Source organism: Capra hircus, chromosome 3 (genome assembly GCF_001704415.2).
Source record: "Capra hircus breed San Clemente chromosome 3, ASM170441v1, whole genome shotgun sequence".
Classification (NCBI taxonomy): Eukaryota; Metazoa; Chordata; class Mammalia; order Artiodactyla; family Bovidae; genus Capra; species Capra hircus.
Genome location: NC_030810.1, coordinates 104,995,136 through 105,016,581, shown reverse-complemented (window position 1 = coordinate 105,016,581; position 21,446 = coordinate 104,995,136). Strand labels below are relative to the sequence as shown.

General features: G+C 36.3%; 1 protein-coding gene across 5 annotated transcripts in view; it reads left to right on the top strand.

The window, feature by feature from the left end:
* ASH1L (ASH1 like histone lysine methyltransferase) overlaps window positions 1-21,446 on the top strand; it is a 206,579-nt gene that overhangs the window by 16,724 nt on the left and 168,409 nt on the right. For all 5 annotated transcript variants that reach the window (XM_018046245.1, XM_018046246.1, XM_018046242.1 and 2 more), the window contains one exon: window positions 11,315-11,835. In XM_018046245.1, the coding sequence (XP_017901734.1) occupies window positions 11,416-11,835 (420 nt within the window). In that variant the 5' untranslated portion in view covers window positions 11,315-11,415. The remainder of the gene's footprint in view (window positions 1-11,314; window positions 11,836-21,446) is intronic.

Genomic DNA, 21,446 nt, shown 5'->3' with positions numbered 1-21,446 from the left:
ATACATATACACACACCTAAGAGTGAAATTGCAAGGTTATGTGGTAACTCTGTTTAGTCTTTTGAGTAACTGCCAGACTGTTTTCCAAAGCAGCTGCACCATTTTACATTCCAACACAAATTTTTCCACAGAAAAGTTTTATGAAAAACAAATGTAAGATATTTACAAAGTAAATGGTGCCCTCTTGGAAGTGACTCTTGTTTAGTGTATAACCAAGTGGATTGGCCCTGAATTGACAGCCTTTAATCCTGGTCAAAGTGTAATAATTCGTTAATGAGCAAATCTTTCTGATGTTAACTTGTACTTCCCTCCTGTTGCCACTCTAGAATTCCCTAGGGATAGAGGTCACTGTCCCTGCACATTCCTTGCAATCATGGACTCATCCCTCCTTTCTCAAAAACAGAAGTTATATATATTTGATCTTTGTTAACTTTATTAGGAAGAACTAAAGTAAGCTTTGATTAGATTATCTTACTGACAGACAGTTGATGAGTATAATTTTTTCCTCAGGATTAGCTTTGGGAATTCTTTCTGTGTGTATTTTACTTTTGTGGCTTACTAATTATAATTTATGTCTGCTATTTCACTTTCCTGTTCTAAATTTCTGCAATAATTTGTTGGTATAATATAGTATTTCTTTGGTCATGAGAGACATTCTTTCCTCCCTGTTTAATGTTTCTGAAATTAGGAAATAACACAGCTGATAATTACATTTAATGTGGTAGTAGTTTATAAAAAATTTTCCCCTGGAAATGTGGTCATTGATTCGTGAAACCTCTTAGAATCAGTAGCATCTTGGAATTTAAGAAATATGTACAGTATATAAATATAAAAATAGCTAGATTTATTGCTGATTAGTACGGTGTTAGAAATTGTTGGTGATTGTCCCTATCTATTAAATGAAGGGTTGTTTTGTAGTTGAGTAAAAAAGCTTAATTTGTCCAGCTTTGTATTTTATGTTGTGTAAATCATTTAGGAACACAGTTCAAATTTTGTTGGTATCTTCATGAAGATATTTTAGCTCTTTGTGATTTCAGTGATTTATGTAACATTTGTGATTCAGTGGTTTAATGTAAAATATCTTAAACCAATTAGGACACTGCTTATGCTTTTACTGGTAATATACATAGTGCTTAATTTTAGTTGTTAAAACAGTGTGAGAAGATTGAATAGTGTCTAAAGACAATTAAAATACCAGTTCTTTAGTATTTTAATTTTCATTTTATCTATTCTCTGTATACATGATTAAAATATAGTAATATGCACGTTTGCTTATTCAGTCACTAGGTATTTATTGAATATCTCTTATGGTCCAGGCACTTTACTAAGGATAAAGCAGTGATAAGGCAGACAGGATTCTTATTATTATGAAGCAAATGGTCTCATGTAGAATATGGGTATTAAGCATGTAGCTTACTAGTATAAGTTGCCTCAGGACTTACAGTATGCTATATGAACCTCTAAAAGGGAGATCTCCCCTGGTCTAGGGGGTTAGGAAGTGTCTGCCTGATGAACTGACCTTTAAGCTGAGATGGAAAGGATGAGTGGTAGTCGACCTAGAAGGGAATGGAAGAGAGTTCTAGGCAGAGAGAACTATGTGTCCTTCTGGAGGGAGGAAGAGAGAGACATTTGGGAAACTGGAAAGTTCTTAGAACACTTAGAACTGTTTCTGTGTCATACACATATTACTGCTTTTGAGGGGTTTTATTTGCTCCTGCTCTGCTCACAGAAGAATGAGAAATGATGTGGCTAGAGTTAGGTAGAGGAAGATAATAATAACAAAAAAGTAAACACTTTGTGTGTGTGTGTGTGTGTGTGTGTGTGTGTGGTACTTTTGTAAGTACTTCTCATGGACTAGTTCATTGAACCCCGAAAATGGTTTCTGTTCAGAGAAGAGACAAGGCATGGAGTGCCTTGCCCACAATTAATCTCCCAGAACCTGGGGTCTGAGCCTGTGCATTCCGGATCCAGTTGTGTCCTGAAATGCTGTACCGTACTGAGAGTCTAAATTATGTTTCGGGTTAGAGACTTATATATCCAAAGGTCAACATGAAAACTTAAAAGATTTTAAGCTGAGAAATGACATAATTAGGTTATTTTTAGAAACCATCTTTCTGATTGTATCTTGGGAGAAAGACTGATAAAGAGCAAGATGAGTGTACAAAGAAGTTAGAAAGCCAATATTATATTTGGGGTCAGAATTTTTTTTTTTTGACAAGTCAGTGGCAGTGGAATTAGAAGTATATGTAATCAAAAATTATTTATATGGTTTTCACAAGTTTTAGTTGTTAGATTGAGGAGTCAAAGATGATCTCCACATTTCTGGTGGTACTGTGATTACTTAGCTAACATGATATATTCTAAGAAATATTACGGTCATCTATAAGAATTTTCAAAAGCATGAAACCCAAGACAAATTAAAATGCATAATGAACTATAAATTTGTAAAAGCCTCATATAGTTAATTTATATCTGGTTTTGAATGTTGAGATATAAATTAATGATTACAGTCTCTTAACTGTGTTTAGTAAAGACCACAGAGAAACATGAAAATTTATTATTGATGAGTCAAGCAAGATTTTACTTACTTTAAGCTAAAAATCTGCAAACATTGTTTAGTATACACTGTGGTGATTATAAATGTGTACATATCTAAAAAGGAAAAAAAATATTGTTTTTACATATTAAGGAAAGTTAATAAGATAAATTACTTTTCTTACCAAGTTAAAACAAAAACTCATAAAATGCCTTTTACTTTATATTCATATATTATATAGTAGCTTCCCTGATGGCTTACTTCGTAAAGAGTCTGCCTGTAATACAGGAGACTGCAGTTCGATCCCTGATCAGGAAGATCCCCTGGAGAAGGAAATGGCAATCCACTCCAGTATTCTTGCCTGGGAAATCCCATGGACAGAGGAGCCTGGCAGACTACTGTCCAAAGGGTCACAAGAGTTGGACGTGACTTAGTGACCAAACCACTACTACTGTATATATCATGTACATATTTTTATCTGTCTGCTTGATCTTTTATGTAAATGTTTCACAGGCATCTAAGATTTAAGATATTTACTACTGAACTCTTGATCTCACGTTTCTTATCCTGACAAACAGTTTATAGAGTGTTAGCCCCGTGAGGGCAGGATTTTTGTGGGTTTTTTCCAATGCTATACAAGTTTTTGTTACAGAATGAACACTTAGTAAATATTTGTTGAAGGAGTGTCTAAATGGTATACCACCATAGAATTCTCTAGTTGCTCAAGTCTTCATATTTTCTTTCCCTCTTCTCTTCCTCCTTATTGACAAATTATATCAGTTATACCTCTAAAATATCTCTTGATTCATCAATTTTTAAAAAATTTCCAATGCTACTGCCTTAATATGTCAATTTTATGATTGTTATTTCATAATCAACTCTTGCTGTCTTTCTAATTATTCTTCCATAGCAACCAGAGGTGTTTTCTTAAAATGTAAATTGTATCTTGTTATTCCCTACTCAGAGCCTTTCTTTGCATTCCATATCTTTCACGCAGACTAAAAAGGCCTTCTGCACACTATTTTTACTTATCTTTCCTTTTTTGTTTTGTACTGTTCTCCCTTTGGTTTACCTTTACAATATCAGGGAGTTTTTACACACACCATTCCCCTATTTTTGGATTATTTTCACCTCCATATTTTGCCTGGCTAATCCCTGCTCATACTGGGTCTCAGTTTATAGTTATATGTTTTTCTAAGATGTATTTCCCATCCTTCCAAGTTTCCTTGATATACTACCTTAAATAGTAGTACCTTCACATTTATTAGAAGTTAAATACATTTATATGATTAGTCATTCATCGGTCTTCACCTCTAAAATTTAAGTTTCATGACACCAAGGACCACATTTGTATTACTTACGACTATCTACTGTAGATGTCACGATTCTCAAAACATGCTTAGAGCCTCTGAAAATATTTATTGAATGGATGAAGGATTTATTGAAATTAAGAATGATGAATCCTTAAAGGAAATGATAGAATGGTTAGAGAGGTAGCTGGAGAGCCAGTAGAACGTGTGATCATAACAGCCAGGTGAGAGTTTCAGGTAGCAAATGTAGCAGAGAGGAGTGATAAGATCAGGACTAAACATGATCTCTGAAGAAGGAAATGGCAACACACTCCAGTATTCCTGCCTGGAGAATTCTGTGGACAGAGGAGCCTGACGGGCTGCGGTCCATGCGGTCGCCAAGAGTCAGACACGACTAAGTGACTTAACAGTAAATATGATCTTTGAGAGGCAGTATAACATAGTGTTTAAGATGAGCCAGACAGACCTAGACTCTACCTTTTAATGGCTGTTAACAAAGAGTCGCATACAGCTGAAGTGACTTAGCATGCAGACAGGCACGCCTGTTTTTTCATCTCTAGAAAGAGGGTAATAATAGTAACTGCTTCATGGATGATTGTGATGGTTAAATGAAATAATCTATGTAAAACTTTGAGCATAGCACTTTGCACGTATTAAGAGCTTGGTGAAATTTAGGTATTTTTATTATTTTTAAATTGCTAATGCTAAGCCCACTGTAAGGACTCAATATTTGTAGTACTTAGAAAATATATATAGCTGACCCTTAAACAAAATGGATATTAGGGGCCTGCGCTCCAAGTGGTCAGAAATCCACGTAGTTGGCTCTTTGTATACGCAGTTCCTCCACATCTGTGGATTCAGCCAACTGTAAATCACATAGTGTTGTAGTATACACTGTTGAAAAAAATCTTTAAGTAGACCTGTTCAAACTCTTTTTCAAGGGTCACTTGTAATTAATAATTTTCTAAAAACTTTGTTCACAGATAAAATGATCTGGAAAAAGGGACTTCATGTATATATTTAATGTTGTTTCCTCTAGAATTTGGGCTAGACGTTTTTGGATTGTTTCAATGGTGTGAAAATATAAACCCCAACGTTGCATATTAGATGAATGTTGAATTTGCCTCTTTGAGCATGAATGAAGACATTCTAGCATTCTTAGTTCTGAGTTTCTCCTTGAAATTGTGTTTTAAATTGAGTATATTATAGTAAGAAACAAAATAAATTGTGTAACAATATGGAATCCTTGCCCTGAGATGGAAAACCTAGGTTGTATAGATATATCTTTCCAAAAGCTGAAAGAATATCATTCACAAAGAACAGTGTTTTAAAAGTTCAAAAACAACATTCTGGCATCTGTTGTAGGGACTGCTTTTCAAGCAGTTTACGTTTAGCAGATAAAAAGCATTCTTTGTTGTGAAGTATCTTCAGAATTTGGGTTTGTTTTTACTAGACACACTTAAATTTGGTATGTGGAGTTTGCCAGTCATGATTTTCCAGTCTTCCTAAATGGATTCACAAAATATGCCCATAGGATTTTCTTTTTTCCTTCTTGATGAAGTTAAGGAAACATAATAATTCTCTATTCTTACATATATTTCTAGGGTAGTGGTCAATATTTTCAAATTAAATTTCTTTTCCATTTATTGATGTTCTGTTAATAATTTGTGTTACTTGGTTGCAGTTTTTTCCATTTTTAAAATGAAGAGAGTCATGTTCTCCAAACTCTTCTCTGGAATGTTTTGGAAATACGTGCTGGTAAAAAATGCTTTGACTTTTTGGAAGAAATACAGAAATTCTACTTTAGATTTGTAAATGTACATTAAAACTTCTGGTATTCTTTCATTATGAAAATTTTAAAATGTTGAGAAATTTTAAAATGTGTATACTTTTGAGTAGTGAGTGTAAAAGCAGTTGTTTTTGAATAACTTGTGATTTGTTTTTATTCCTAAAAGAATTTCTTTTTATAACTAACCAGTAAGATATTTGGCAGGCCCATCAGTTCACCATTAGTAACACGAAACCCTGGATTGGCATTAGAATTTAAGAAACAAAAAAGAAAGAGGAGGGAAAAGAATAGAAAAGGAACAAGTTGAAGCCAATAAGCTGTAACCCACAAGGCATGGAATTAATTGAAATATTTGTTGAACACTACCTGTGTGCCAGGTACTGTTGTTGATGCTGGAATACTCCGTTGAACTAAACTGACAAAAATCCATTTCCATGTGGACTTTACATTCCAATGGAAGGGTGTAGACAATAAATAAATATATTGTACACCAGATGGTGAGAAAAGCTCAGGAGAAATAAAACAGGATAGAGTGTGAGAAGATGTGGGCTGGGTGTTTGCTGTTTTAGGCAAAGACATAATAGAAATGACAGTGCAAATCATGCAGTGATTTGGGGAAAGGGTGTTCTTGTCAAGTAGAATAAGTGCAAAGACCCTGAGGTAGAAGTATTTTGTGTTTGAAAAACAGAGGAATACTTGCGTCCCCACCTTCTTGGAATTAAGCAGGAAAACTGGTAGGAGAAGAGGGAGTAGAGGAAGAGAAGTAGAGGAGGTTGTAGGGCATTTAGACCATTGTGAGGACTTTAGTTTTTACTTAGAGTGAGATGGGAAGTCATTGAAAGGATTTTTGAGTGGAGGAGTGACATAATATGATACAGCCTTTAAAGGGATTACCATGCTGTTGAAAAGGCTCTAAAGAGATACAAAGTCTGAAGCAAGGAGCCAGTTAGGATGTTATTGAATAGTTCAGGTCAGATATTATCAGTTGGATTTGATACGTAGCTGTCGAATTAGTGAGAAATAGATTCTGCATATCTTTTGAAGGTGGTGGTGGTGGTGGTGATTTAGTCACTAAGCCGTGTCCGACTCTTGCAACCCCATGGACTGTAGCCTGCCAGGCTCCTCTGTCCATGGGCTTTCTCCAGGCAAGAATACTGAAGTGTGTTGCCATTTCCTTCTCCAAGGATTTTGAAGGTAAAGTAGGCTTTTCTGACCAGGTGGACATATGGTGCATTTAAAAAAGGAGGGAATCACAGATGATTAAAATTTTTTGGTCTTAATATTTCTGGGTGAAGTTGCATTTATTGAGATGAGTAAACCTGTGGGAAGAACAGATTTGAGGGGCTCAGAAAAGGCAAATTGACTTTGGACATGTTAAGCTTGAAGTGCCTAATTATTAATTATATAGTCAGTGTGTCAAGTAGCATATGCATTTAGAGTTCCAGGAGGAGTCTCAGCTGGTCTCTATCTAGAGATAGAAATTTTTGAATCATCCATGTTAGATGGAATTTAAATTCAAAAGACTGGGTTTCCCTGGTGCCTCAATGATAAAGAATCCCTCTACAACGCAGGAGACGCAGATTCAATCCCTGAGTCAGGAAGATCCCTTGGAGAAGGAAATGGCAACCCACTCCAATATTCTTGGCTGGAGAATTCCATGGACAGAGGAGCCTGGCAGGCTACAGTCCATCAGATGGCAAGAGTCAGGCCTGACTTACTGACTAAACCACCGACACCAAATTCTGTAGACTGGTGATTTAGGAAGTGAATGTAAATAGAAAAGGTGAGAAAAGGAAGAACTGGCAACAAAGACTCCTTAATCACACACTTTAATAATTCTGCATTAAAGTATATGCCTCTTCACAGAAATTGTGGTAATTAAGACCAAAATGGATTCAGATTAGGTCAGGTCACATTTTGTCATTTAGAGTATTATGAAAAAACTTTTAATTTTTTCAGAGTTTTGAATTTCAGGATGTGAACACATCATTAACACAGATGTTAAGAGGAGGTGGCAAGAATACCCAGAAGAACTATACAAAAAAGATCTGCACAACCCAGATAATCACGATGGTGTGATCACTCACCTAGAGCCAGACATCTGGAATGTGAAGTCAAGTGGGCCTTAGGAAGCATCACTACGAGCAAAGCTAGTGGAGGTGATGAATTCCAGTTGAGCTATTGCAAATCCTAAAAGATGATGCTGTGAAAGGCTGCTCTCAATATGCCAGCAAATTTGGAAAACTCAGCAGTGGCCACAGGACTGGACAAGGTCAGTTTTCATTCCAGTCCCAAACAAAGGCAATGCCAAAGAATGCTCAAACTACCGCACAATTGCATTCATCTCACGCTAGTAAAGTAATGCTCAAAATTCTCTAAGCCAGGCTTCGACAGTATGTGAACCATGAATTTCCAGATGTTCAGGCTGGTTTCAGAAAAGGCAGAGGAGCCAGAGATCAAATTTCCAACACATGCTGGATTATCTTAAAAGCAAGAGAGTTCCAGAAAAACATCTATTTCTGCTTTATTGACTATGCCAAAGCCTTTGACTGTGTGGATTACAATAAACTGTGGAAAATTCTGGTAGAGATGGAAATGCCAGACCACCTTACCTGCCTCTTGAAAAATCTGTATAGAGGTCAGGAAGCAACAGTTAGAACTGGACATGGGACAACAGACTGGTTCCAAATAGGAAAAGGAGTATGTCAAGGCTATATATTGTCACCCAACTTTTTTAACTTATATGCAGGTACATCATGAGAAACGCTGGGCTAGATGAAGCACAAGCTGGAATCAGATTGCTGGGAGAAATATCAGCAACCTCAGATATGCAGACGACACCACCCTTATGGCAGAAAGTGAAGAAGAACTAAAGAGCCTCTTAATGAAAGTGAAAGAGGAGAATGAAGAAGTTGGCTTAGAGCTCAACATTCAGAAAACGAAGATCATGGCATCCAGTCCCATCACTTCATGGGAAATAGATGGGGAAACAGTGGTTGACTATGTTTTTGGTCTCCAAAATCACTGCAGATGGTGACTGCAGCCATGAAATTAAAAGACGCCTACTCCTTGGAAGAAAAGTTATGACCAACCTAGATAGCATATTAAAAAGCAGAGACATTACTTTGCCAACAAAGGTCTGTCTCGTCAAGGCTATGGTTTTTCCAGTAGTCATGTATGAATGTGAGAGTTGAACTATAAGGAAAGCCAAGCGCCAAAGAATTGATGATTTTGAACTGTGGTGTTGGAGAACACTCTTGAGAGTACCTTGGACTGCAAGGAGATCCAACCAGTCCATCCTAAAGGAGATCAGTCCTGGGTGTTCATTGGAAGAACTGATGTTGAAGCTGAGACTCCCAATATTTTGGCCACCTCATGCGAAGAGTCTACTCGTTTGAAAAGACCCTGGTGCTGGGAGGGATTGGGGGCAGGAGAAGGGGACGACAGAGGATGAGATGCTTGGATGGCATCACCAACTCAGTGGAGATGAGTTTGAGTAGACTCCGGGAGTTGGTGATGGACAGGGAGGCCTGGCATGCTGCGGTCCATGGGGTCGCAAAGAGTTGGACACGACTGAGCGACTGAACAGAACTAAACACATCATGGAAAAAACAGAAAGCACATGACACTGAAGAGAAATGGACACAATTTGTTAGGGGCAGAAAAAACAAAACAGAGCAGAACTGACTACGTCATAGAGGGTGTGTTTTAGGAAGTAGGGATGGACAAGTTTGAATAGTTAGAGCCAGACTATGAAGAGCCTTGAATGCCATTGTGAAGTGTTAATATATGAAATGGTAGACAGCAAGAATTGTCATATGTAAATGACTTGAAAATTACTCTTTCAGCTGTTTGTGTGAATGAATAGAATAGGAACACACTTCAGTCAGTTGCCAGTATTTGTTGAGTAACTACTTAAAATGCTGCTGCTGCTGCTGCTGCTAAGTCCTACTAATAAAATTGCTGGCCCCTTCTGTTGAGCCTTGCTAAGATAGCCCAGTCATTGGGCTCTGCATTTTGTTTACAGTTCTTGTATGGGATTTAAAAGTTATATGATATTTGCTTTGGAAGTCCTACAATCTCATTGGAAAGAAAAGTCTTAAGGCGCATAGTTTAAACTATAAAATATTCTACTTCATGTGCTAAATCGCTTCAGTCATGTCCAACTCTTTGTGACACTATGGACTGTAGCCCGCCAGGCTCCGCTGTTGATGGGATTTTCCAGGCAAGAATACTGGAATGGGTTGCCATGCCCTCCTCCTGGGGATCTTCCGAACCCTGAAATCTAGCCTGGGTCTCTTACTTTTCCTGCATTGGCAGCCAGGTTCTTTACCACTAGTGCCACTTGGGGAGCCCATTCTACTTCATAAATAGAACTTTCTAAGGGATGTGAAGTGAAAGTCACTCACTCATGTCTGACTTCTTGTGACCCCATGGACTGTAGCCTGCTAGGCTCCTCTGTCCATGGAATTCTCCAGGATAGAACACTTGAGTGGGTAGCCGTTGCCTTCTCTGGGGGATCTTCCCATACCAGGGATCGAACCCAGGTCTCCCTCATTGCAGGTTGATTTTTTACCACCTGAGCCACCAGGGAAGCCCCTTCTTAGGGATAGGATGTTCTTTTTTTCCCCCAGATGCAAGTCTTGGATCATATATTCAGATATATGCTTGAAAGAAAAACTAGTTTGTCAGTCCTCAAGATTAGTGAATTACTTTGGTTTTATATTCAATAGTCATTAGATTGTATAGTAATATGGTTTCTTGAGAATCTTTTTTTTATGAAAAGGGTTTGCCTTGTATAGATTATTCAGATTCTCTGGTAAGGTATACCAGCTATTGTAAAACAATAAATCTACATTCTGAATTTTTTGTTTTTTTGCATTCTGGTTTTAAAATATTTTATGGATTTGGGAGATTGAATTGTGACAACTGTTTGCTATTGGGAAAACTTTTGAAAATATACTTTTGGTGTTTAGAATTTTTATAGCAATTGTTCTAAATAATTTATATAGCTACTTAATGTTTGTCTTTCTCACTAGGTATAATGCTTATAAATTTAGGAACTGGATTTGTTTTGTTCAGTACTGTAATTTCCAGGGTGTTGCCCAGTGCCTGGCACATGACGGTTGTTTAGAAATATTTTTTAAGGAATGAATTCATGAGTATATGGATTCGGAGTTGAATCTTAAACCAGCATTAGAGATAATTCCAGCCCAAGAGTCTTAACCTGGAAAACCTACCACCTCTTAATAAATGCTGAAACTAGCCCAAAATATGATTCTTTACCTTGAATGAAATTGATTTTCTTTAACTAAAATGTGAGAAGTATATTCCTTTGAAACTGAGGAATGTTGAAATACATATTTTTATCTTAGACTGTGTTTGCTTGACTGTCAGTTGCAGAAGCTTGTTGGTTGGATTTTAATAGTGGTTCTTAAACACTGATTTGCGCCATACCATTGCAGCTTGTTTATAATATCTGGAGAATAATAGATGTATTCTGAAATATAAATTTATTTGTAACTAAGGGAATTTAACCATTTTCAACTGCATTTTGATCCATTTTAACTGTAATTTTGGGTTCTTCCTGACGTTCTTATCTCCTCTCTATACCCATTTCTTATGTTAATCAATAATTGCCTCTGTTCTGATAAATTTTTGTTATGGTCTATCCTGCAGAGAAAGAGATGCTGGTTGCAAGTTTTGGAGAACCCTGTTTTTTATGGAACTCAATTCTATAAAATTTTCAAAAGATTCCTTGGCAATAACATACACTTGTGATGGACCCTAGAAATACTGCTATGTTAGGATTGGGTTCTGATTCCGAAGGATTTTCAAGAAAGAGTCCCTCTGCCATCAATACGGGCACACTGGTCAGCAAGAGAGAAGTAGAGCTAGAGAACAGCACAAAGGAAGAAGACGACCTTCGCAAGTGGAATCGGGAAAGAAACATTGAAGCAGGGAAAGATAATGGTTTGACTGATGCACAGCAACAGTTTTCAGTGAAAGAAACAAACTTTACAGAAGGAAATTTAAAATTGAAAATTGGCCTTCAGGCTAAGAGAACTAAAAAACCTCCAAAGAACTTGGAGAACTATGTATGTCGACCTGCCATAAAAACAACTATCAAGCACCCAAGGAAAGCACTTAAAAGTGGGAAGATGACAGATGAAAAGAATGAACACTGCCCTTCAAAACGGGTAAGTAGAAGTCCTGACAATATATGATCATTAACACTATTTGGACTAATGCTAATTTTTATCAAACCTATGTACATATTTCAGGAATTTTTATTTTAATCTTTATGTTATTTCTAAATAGTCTATTTTGGGAGCCTCAAGCAGATTTTGAGGCTTGTAAGAGAGGCGGGTGGTAGTATAACTATGCATGTATTTGAATTTGTAGAATTATGGCAAATATTTTAAATGGGGTATATCCAGATTGCTGCTCCTACATGGCCAAGTGGATGGAATATTGAATTTTTAGTTAGAAAACCTAGAGTTGAATCTTGCCTTCATACTTACTAACAATATGATGATAGACAAATTGTTAATAACAGAGAAGAAACTGACACTCAAAGATGTTAAATGATTATACCACCTACCTTTCAGGAAGGTTCTATTCTTGCTGACCTCAAGAATTTTCTAAAGATGAATTCAAAAAGTTTTTTATCTGGACCTTTTTATTTGAAACAATGTTAGAGCTTGTTTTGCACAGCTGATTTTTAAAGGGCTTCAAGATGATTGTCTTTAGTAATCTTTCTATAGTATTTTTAAAAACAGTGCTAATAATGAGGTTTTGTACTAAAAAGATTGCACCTACAATATGTACTTATTTTTAATGTTTAAGTAGTTCATATCCTACTTATATTGTTTGTAGCAGAATATAGTTTTTGGTTTCTGAGGAAAGCTATCTGTATACTCACAAAATTGTTGGTAATGAGTAGGTGCTTATTCTTCCAACAGTTACTTGAACATAGGATGTTGACTATATTACTACCCTCTAAATTAGTTCTTCATAATTAATGGGAAGAGCATGAATTACAGAATCAGAAGCAAATTCAAATCCTGACTTAATTACTGCACACAGGTTATTTGGTTTATCTTACTGAGCTGTGTTTTTCGCATTTATAATATGGAACTGTTTATGCCTACATTAAATGGATATATAAAGAATTAAATTTCAATAAACAAGACTTGGAAACAACCCAAGTGCCCATCAACAAACAGTTGGCTTAAGAAGATGTGGTGTGTGCATATATGTGTATATATGGAATATTAGCCATAAAAGAATGAAATATTGCCATTTGCAGCAACATGGATAGACTTAGAGAATATTATAGTTAGTAAAGTAAGTCAGAGAAAGACAAATATTATATGACATTACTTACATGTGGAATCTAAAAATAATATAAGTGAATCTTCGTAGAAAACAGAAACAGACCTACAGACAGAAAACACATTTATGGTTATCAAAGGGGAGAAAGGGATGGAAAGTCAAATTAGGAATATACAATTGTACGTGAAGTAGATATGCAGTATGGATTTACTGTATAGAGCAGGAAATTATGTTCAGTATGTTATGATAACCTATAATGGAATATAATCTGAAAAAGATGCTGAATCCCTTTGCTGTACATCTCAAATGAACACAATATTGTAAGTCAGCTTTACTTCAGTTTTAAAAAATAATTAAATTTGTGTATAGTATTTAGTATGAGATAAATTCTTGTAAGTGTTCTGTCCTCCCTTTTTACAGCCTAAGATATGGCTTTATAACCTGGGATCTCTGGAAAGGTTTAGTTTTTTATGATTGCTCTCGGACTATGATAATCTGTGAAGAATTTTGTGTTCATTTTGATGCATTTTTACATAGCTCTTAGCAGCTTTACTAAGGGTTTCATCACTCCAAAAAGACTGAGCATCGGTGGCTCAGGAGAGAAAGCTAGACTGTTACAAGGCATGTTGGTAGTCTAAGAAAGTTGTGGAGCAGAAGTGGAGTGAGAGGGAGTTGTTTTATTTATTTTAAAGCAAGGCTTTGCCAAAACAACCAAAACATTTCCCCCCTGATTCTTCAAAAGTAGTTGGGTTTTTGTTAGTGCTGATTTTAAAGCAAGATTAGGTCTTAGATTTCTAGTAAAAACATAGAAACGTACATTATATATTTTATTTCTTAATAGAAGTTTTCTTTCGGCAGTGTTCAGAGGACAAAAATAATTGCCCTGTGAAAAAATATTTTGCTAGAATGATTGCTGTTTATGTAATTTTTTTTTTTTTGGCTGTGCTGGTTTTTCATTCCTGCACACGGGCTTCTCGTTGTGGTGGCTTCTCTTGTTGCAGAGCTAGTGCCCTAGGGCGCACGGGCTTCAACAGCCAGTAGTTGTGGCTTCTGGGCTTCTAGAGCACAGGCTCAGTAGCTGTGGCACTTGGCCTTAGTTGCCCCATGACATCTAGGATCCTCCGGGATCAGGGATGGAACTCTTGATGGCCTGCATTGACAGGCAGATTCTTCACCGTTGACCACCAGAGAAGCCCAGTTCATATAACGGCGAAATATAATGGCTCAGTTCCTCAAGTGAAATTTTCCCTTTCTCAAATTATGTGACATAATGTTAAATTTATAGTAGTTGACTCATGGACCCTATTATTTAGAGCAGTCCAAATATGTCATTTATTTTTTAAAAAATTTTAATCCAAAATTTAGGAATTGTCACATTAATAACTAAAGTTTGAAGTTTAGTTCATTCCATTGAGAAGTATTAGGTACTTTTTGTATCTTTTAGTTAAAGTTGTAGAAGTTATAGATTTTCAGGGTCCTATTTTTTAAAATGTATTTTCCCCCAGTTTTATTGTGATAAGATTTGACATACAGCACAGTGTACAGTTTAATATGTATTTGGTTTATTTTTTATTACTTTTGAGATTTACCTTTCTATATTACATTTTGGCAAAATTAAAAAAATTTTATAATGTTCAATGTTGGCAAGCATATAGGGGAAACAAACACTCTCATGCACTGTTGGTGGAGAGTGTATTGATACTGTACTTTTTAAGAGCAATTTGCTTATATCTGTGACAATTTAAAATGGACAATTCCTTGATTCCACAGTGTTACTTCTAAGAAACTATCTTATAGAATACTTGTAAGATATTTACTTTATATCTTACATATATATACTTATATATATTAGTATACATGTATACTTACAGAATACTTACAAGAATACTTGTAAAATATTTATTAGAAGTATAGATTCCTGATACCTTCTTATTGGTTCTGACTCAACATGTCTGGGTATTTTAAAAAATATCTTTATTGAGGTATAATTCATGTATCATACCATCCACCCATTTAAACTGTACAGTTTGTGGTTTTTTTTATTGATATATAACATTATTAATTTTTAAAAGTTATAAAATACGTTAATATATAATTTGCCATTTTGATCATTTTTAAGTGTAAATTTGGCGTCACTAATTCCATTCACAGTGTTGTACAACCATCCTCACTATCTGTTTCCAAAACCATCTCATCATACCGAATAGAAACTCTGTAACCAGTAAATAATAAATCTGTATTGTTACAGAGCCCCCTCCCCCAATCTCTGGTGATTTACAATCTACTTCTGCCTCTATGAAATTGTCTATTCTGGGTGCCTCGTATAAATGGAATCAGGCAGTATTTGTCCTTTTGTCTCTGGCTTATTTCACTGGGATAATGTCTTCAAGTTCATCCATTTGTAGCATGTACCAGAACTTCATTTTTGTGGTTGAATAATATTCCATGTACATTTATGCCACATTTTGTTTAAAATTCATCATCTGTGGATACTTGGTTTGCTTCCATGTTTTGGCTATGGGAAAACATGCTGCAGTGAACACTGGTGTACAACATCTGTTTGAATTCCTGTGTTCCATTTCTTTGGGTACTAAGGAGCAGAATTGTTGGATCCTGTGATTCTTTGAGGAACTGCCAAACTGTTTTCCATAGCAACTATACCATTTCATAGTCCCATCAGCAGTGCATGGAGGTTTCAGTTAGGTTTCAGTTACTCCAAATCCTCATCAGTACTTGTTATTTTCTGTGTGTGTGTGTTTGTGTGTATGTATGTGTATTTTAAATAATAGCCACTCTAAAGAATATGAAGCTGTGTCTCGCTGTATCTCACTGTGGTTTTCCTTCCCTTTTCCCTGATGACTAATAATGTTGAACATCCTTTCCTGAGCTTATTTGATTTGTATATCTTCTTTGGAGAAACGTCTGTTTAAATCTTTTGACTATCTTTGAATTGTGGATTTTTTTTGTTGTTGCTGAGTTTTCAGGGTTCTAGATATATTCTGTATATGACTTGCTAATATTTTTTTTCCTGTGCTGTGAGTTGTCTTTTTCACTATCTTGATAGTGTCCTCTGATGCACAACCGTTTTCACTTTTGATGAACTCTAATTCGTCTATTTTTTCTGCTATTGCCTGTGCTTTGGTGTCATAGCCAAGATATCTCTTCCAAATCTAGCATCATAAGGATTTTCCGCTATGTTGTCTTCTAAAAGGTTTACAGTCCTATCTCTTACATTTCAGTCTTTGAGAGATTTTCAGGTACCCCTCTCACCCTGAACTTGCTCTCAACTGATTATTATAGCAAGGAATACTTTGGACACAGAAAACTGCTACAAACTTAATGTCTAAGAGTATGGATACTGGACTAGCAGCTTTGATCAGTATTACACTCCTATGATTCGCTTTAAAAGACAAGAAAGGAAACAAACATTGTTACCATCAATATACTTCTCTCCCTTCTTCTTAGACAATCATGTGATAACCCCATATGACAACTAAGCAGAACAATATTTAATCAAAATGAAGAAAACTATTCTGTATAATGAAGTTATCTTACTTGGAAAAAAAAAAACAAGTTGTTTGGAACCAAAATTGGTGCAAAGAAATTTCTAGGCGTTTCTGACTCCAACATCAGAGCCTTTGATAGCTCCCCTATAGCTCAGATGGTAAAGAATCTGCCTGTAATACAGGAGACCTGGGTTCGATCCCTGGGTCAGGAAGATCCTCTGGAGAAGGGACTGGCAATCCACTCCAGTATTCTTGACTGGAGAACCCGACGGATAGAGGAGCCTGGTGGGCTACAGTTCGTGGGGTCGCAAAGAGTTGGACACGACTAAGCAACTAACCCAGCACAAATATATATATATATGTATACAAGCAAATACATGTAATCCCAGCCTCCCCACTTAAAAATATAAATGGTACCATACTGTACACACTTTTCTTCATCATTCATTTTTCTACTTATATAGCATGTTAGTATATTCTGGAGGATTTTCCTGTACAAAAACTAAGAGAGCTTCTTTAGCCCTTTGAAATATGGTTAATAAGTGTTTTTTTCCAGTTTGTCATTTGTCTTTAGATCTTGCTTATTGTTTATTTTGCCATGCAGAAATCTTTAGTTTTTTTTAAAGAATTAATAAATCTTTCCTTTTATGGCTTTGAGAATTTGACATGTCGCTAAAAAGGCCTTCACTTCAAGTTTATTAAAGTTCTTATATATTTTCATGTTTCATTTTTCATTATTATTAATTTTGGCCATGCCACAGAGCTTGCAGGACCTTCGTTTCCCAACCAGGGATCAGACCAGGATCCATAGCAGTGAATGCTTAAGTCGTAACCATTGAACCATTGGGCAATTCCCTAATGTTTCATTTTAAATATATAAATATTTGATCCATTTGAAGTTTACTATGATATATGAGTTGTGGATCGAACTTTATTTTTTTCCAAATAGCTGCAGGTTGTCCTAATACTTTAAGAATCTTTTTTTAGTCCTCAGAATTGAAACACTACCTTTATTGTACACTGAATTTCTGTGTGTACTTGGGTCTGGTCTGATTTCGCACTTTGTGTCATTCATTGTTATCTATTTGCCAGCATGGTAGTTTTAGTTATTATGTTTTATATCTGGTAGGGCTAATCCTTCCTCATTATTCATGTTTTAGAGTGTTCCTAAATTAGTGTTCCTAATATGCATTATTGCATATTAGTTTATAAACTATGTGATTTTAATAAAAACATTTTTTTCTAGAACTTGTTGAGTTGATTGCAAAGTTCATATTTCGTTCTTTTTTTTTTTTTAATCTGTGGTTAAACTTGGAACCTATTTGGTAGATGAGTAACTCAGCTGGTAAAGAATCAGCCTGCAATGCAGGAGACCCTGGTTCAATTCCTGGGTTGGGAAGATCCCCTGTAGAAGGGAAAAACTGCCCACTCCAGTATTCCAGCCTGGAGAATTCCATGGACTATATTGTCCATGGCGTCACAAAGAGTCGGACACAACTGAGCAACTTCCACTTCACTTCACTTCTTTGAGAAACTGAATTTGCTTTGCCAAGATTTAGGGTGTTCAGATGGGCTCCTGAGACCCTCTCCCCAGCAAAAGGCTGCCTGCGTGCTGTGGGTGGAGAGCTGGAGGGTGTACGCTAGACCTTGGACTGGCAAATAGACGCCTGGCGGGGGTGGTCAGCGTGCCAGAATTTCCTCCCCAACAACAACTGAATTTTTTAAATATCTGAAAACTGAGGGGACTTCCCTGGTGGCTCAGACAGTAAAGAATCTGCCTGCAATGCAGGAAACCTGGGTTCGATCCCTGAGTCGGGAAGATCCCTTGGAGAAGGAAATGGCAACCCACTCCAGTACTCTTGCCTGGAGAATCCCTGGGACAGAGGAGCCTGGTGGACAGAGTCGCCGAGCAACACACACTCTCTCTCTCTCACACACTCACACTCACACACACACACACACACACTCACACACTCTAACACCTTTTCGTCAAGCAACACACACACACACACACACACTCTAACACTTTTTTTTTTTTTTGGACCTTTGGAGATTTTTCTTACCTCCTAAGAGGCCACGGTGCAACAACCATGGTATCTTATTGCTGGAATGAATTATTTTGTTGTAGTAAATGGATATTTATGGTGTTTAGCCTGCCATATGGCTAGAGTGGAAATCACCTGATTGTTTTATAAGAAATACATTATTAAATGTATAATAGATCTTCCTATCTCATTTTTGTTTGTTTGTAGTGGAAAGAAATGTTTTCTTTTGAATTTCATATAAAAGTTTGGGTCTGGCTGTCTTGTTACTTTATGTAGTGTCTGTGTCATTTCATAAGTTGTCAGAATGGTATAGTCATTGTTCTGTTGCAGTATTTTAGAAAGTGAAAGTAGAGGTGGAAGTCATAATATTTACTTGTATTTATCACACACTAACTTAAAAGGAAAAGAGGCAATGGTACTTTCCTTTTTAGTATTTAAACAAAATTCCAGCTTTGGAATTGTGCAGCATAGCTAGTTATATGTGATCTTAGTTTACTTAGGATACTAAATTGAAACATGCTCTTTTGTAACAAATGAAAAATAATTAAAATGCTTATTTCCTGTAGCAAGTGATTAAATCTGAAACTTGTGTGAGAGAAAAGGGATTGGGGGATATTTCATACCACTGTATACTGATTTTATGTGTGTGTGTGCACACGTGCACTCAGTCGTGTCTGATTCTTTGTGACCTGATCAACTGTAGCCCACCATGCTCCTTTGTCCATGGGATTTTCCTGTTACCAGTGCTGGAGTGGGTTGCCATTTTCTCCTCCAGGGGATCTTCAGAGCCAGGGATTGAACCCAAGTCTCCTGCATTGCAGGTGAATTCTTTACTGCTGAGCCACTGGGGAAGCCCCCATTATAAATTAGGTCAAATAAGATTGAGATTTGGTGTTAAGTTTTTGTTATTGAATAGTTTATTTGATGTCATTTTACCATAGTTGAGTGGATTGAATGAGCAAAGTGAATTACAAACAACATTTACAGCTGTAATTATAATTTCCCTGCCAAAAGATACTTTTTTGCTTGGAAAAGAAATGACTATGCTGACTTAGTAGATTATTTAAGAAACAGTACATTGTAGATGTAATTTTGAATTTCACTGATGTAATTTTTATGGAGACATATTAAAACCCTCATTGCATCCAGGTATTCTGATTAGGGCCTGTTGGCCTAAGATTTTTATTAAATTATATAACTGATTGATGTCGTTTCTTTAGTAAGAAAATATGCAGATAATAATGACAGTTATCTCTATTCTTGCTCTGTTCTTGGTTAATTTGCCTAGTAGTCTTAAAATTGTTTCACACAGATTCCAATTGTTTATGTGTTTGGCTGTTCCAGGTCTTAGTTGCAGCACACAGGATCATTAGTTGGGGCATGCAGGATCTTTCGTTGCAGCATGTGAACTCTTAATGGTGCATATAGGATCTAGTTGCCTGACCAGGGTCCCCTGTGTGGGGAGCAGGGAGTCCTAGCCACTGGACCTCCAGAGAAATCCCAGGAGTTTCTTTAAATTATGCCATCTATTAGATTAGCTTGGTTTTGGATAAAATGTATATATTTTTAATTGATATACAATTCTAACATCATAAAATTTCCTCTCTTAAAGTGTGTAGTTCAGTGGTTTTTAGTATATCTCCTCATATATTAGCTACATACAAAGGTGTGCAACCATCACCACTAATTTCAGAATATTTTCATTACCTTAAATATATGTTTTAATTTGGCTATTACATTTTAGAAAACTGATCACAGGGCTAATGTTTTTACTTTCTACTTCACAAAAGAGGGTCAAATTTTGTATCTCTTAATTTTGAGCATAATCTCTAATGTGGGCTTGTAGCAATGTTTTATTTATTTCTCTATAAAATATTTGATTGCCTGCCCTGTGCAGTAAATGAGTAATTGTGATATAGAATGATAACTTACAACAAAGCTAGCAGAGGTGATGAAATTCCAGCTGAGATATTGAAATCCTTTTAAAAGATGATGCTATTAAAAAGTGTTGCACTCAATATGTCAGCAAATTTGGAAAACTTAGCAGTGGCTACAGGACTGGAAAAGATCAGTTTTCATTCCAATTCCAAAGAAGAGCAACACCAAAGAATGTTCAGACTACTGTACAGTTACATTCATATCACATGCTAGTAAGGTTATGCTCAAAATCCTTGAAGCTAGGCTTCGGCAGTGTGTGATTCAAGAACTTCCAGATGTACAAGCTGGGTTTAAAAAAGGCATAGGAATCAGAGATCAAATTGCCAACATTCACTGGATCATGGAGAAAGCGAAGGAACTCCAGAAACACATCTACGTCTGTTTTATTGACTACACTAAAGCCTTTGACTGTGGATCACAACAAACTGTGGAAAATTCTTAAAGAGATGAGAGTATCAGACCACCTTACCTGTCTCCTGAGAAACCTGTATGTGGGGCAAGAAACAAAGTTAGAATCTTACATAGAACAACTCTTTGGTTCGAAATTGGGAAAGGAGTATGACAAGGCTGTGTATGGCACTCTGCTTACTTTTGTACAGAGTACATCATGCAAAATGCTGGGCTGGGTGAATCATAAGCTAGAATCACAGTTGTTGGGAGAAATAACAACCTCAGATATGCAGATGATACCACTCTAATGGCAGAAACTGAAAGGAAAAAAAGAGCCTCTTGATAAAGGTGAAAGAGGAGAGTGAAAAAACTGGCTTAAAACTCAGCATTAAAAAAACTAAGATCATGGAATCCAGTCCCATCACTTCATGGCAAAAAGATGGGGAAAAAGTGGAAACCATGACAGACTTTATTTTCTTGGGTTCCAGAATCACTGTTGACAGTGACTACAGTCATGAAATTAAAATACGCTTGCTCCTTGGAAGGAAAGTGATGACAAACTTGGACAGTGTATTGAGAACAAAGACATCACTT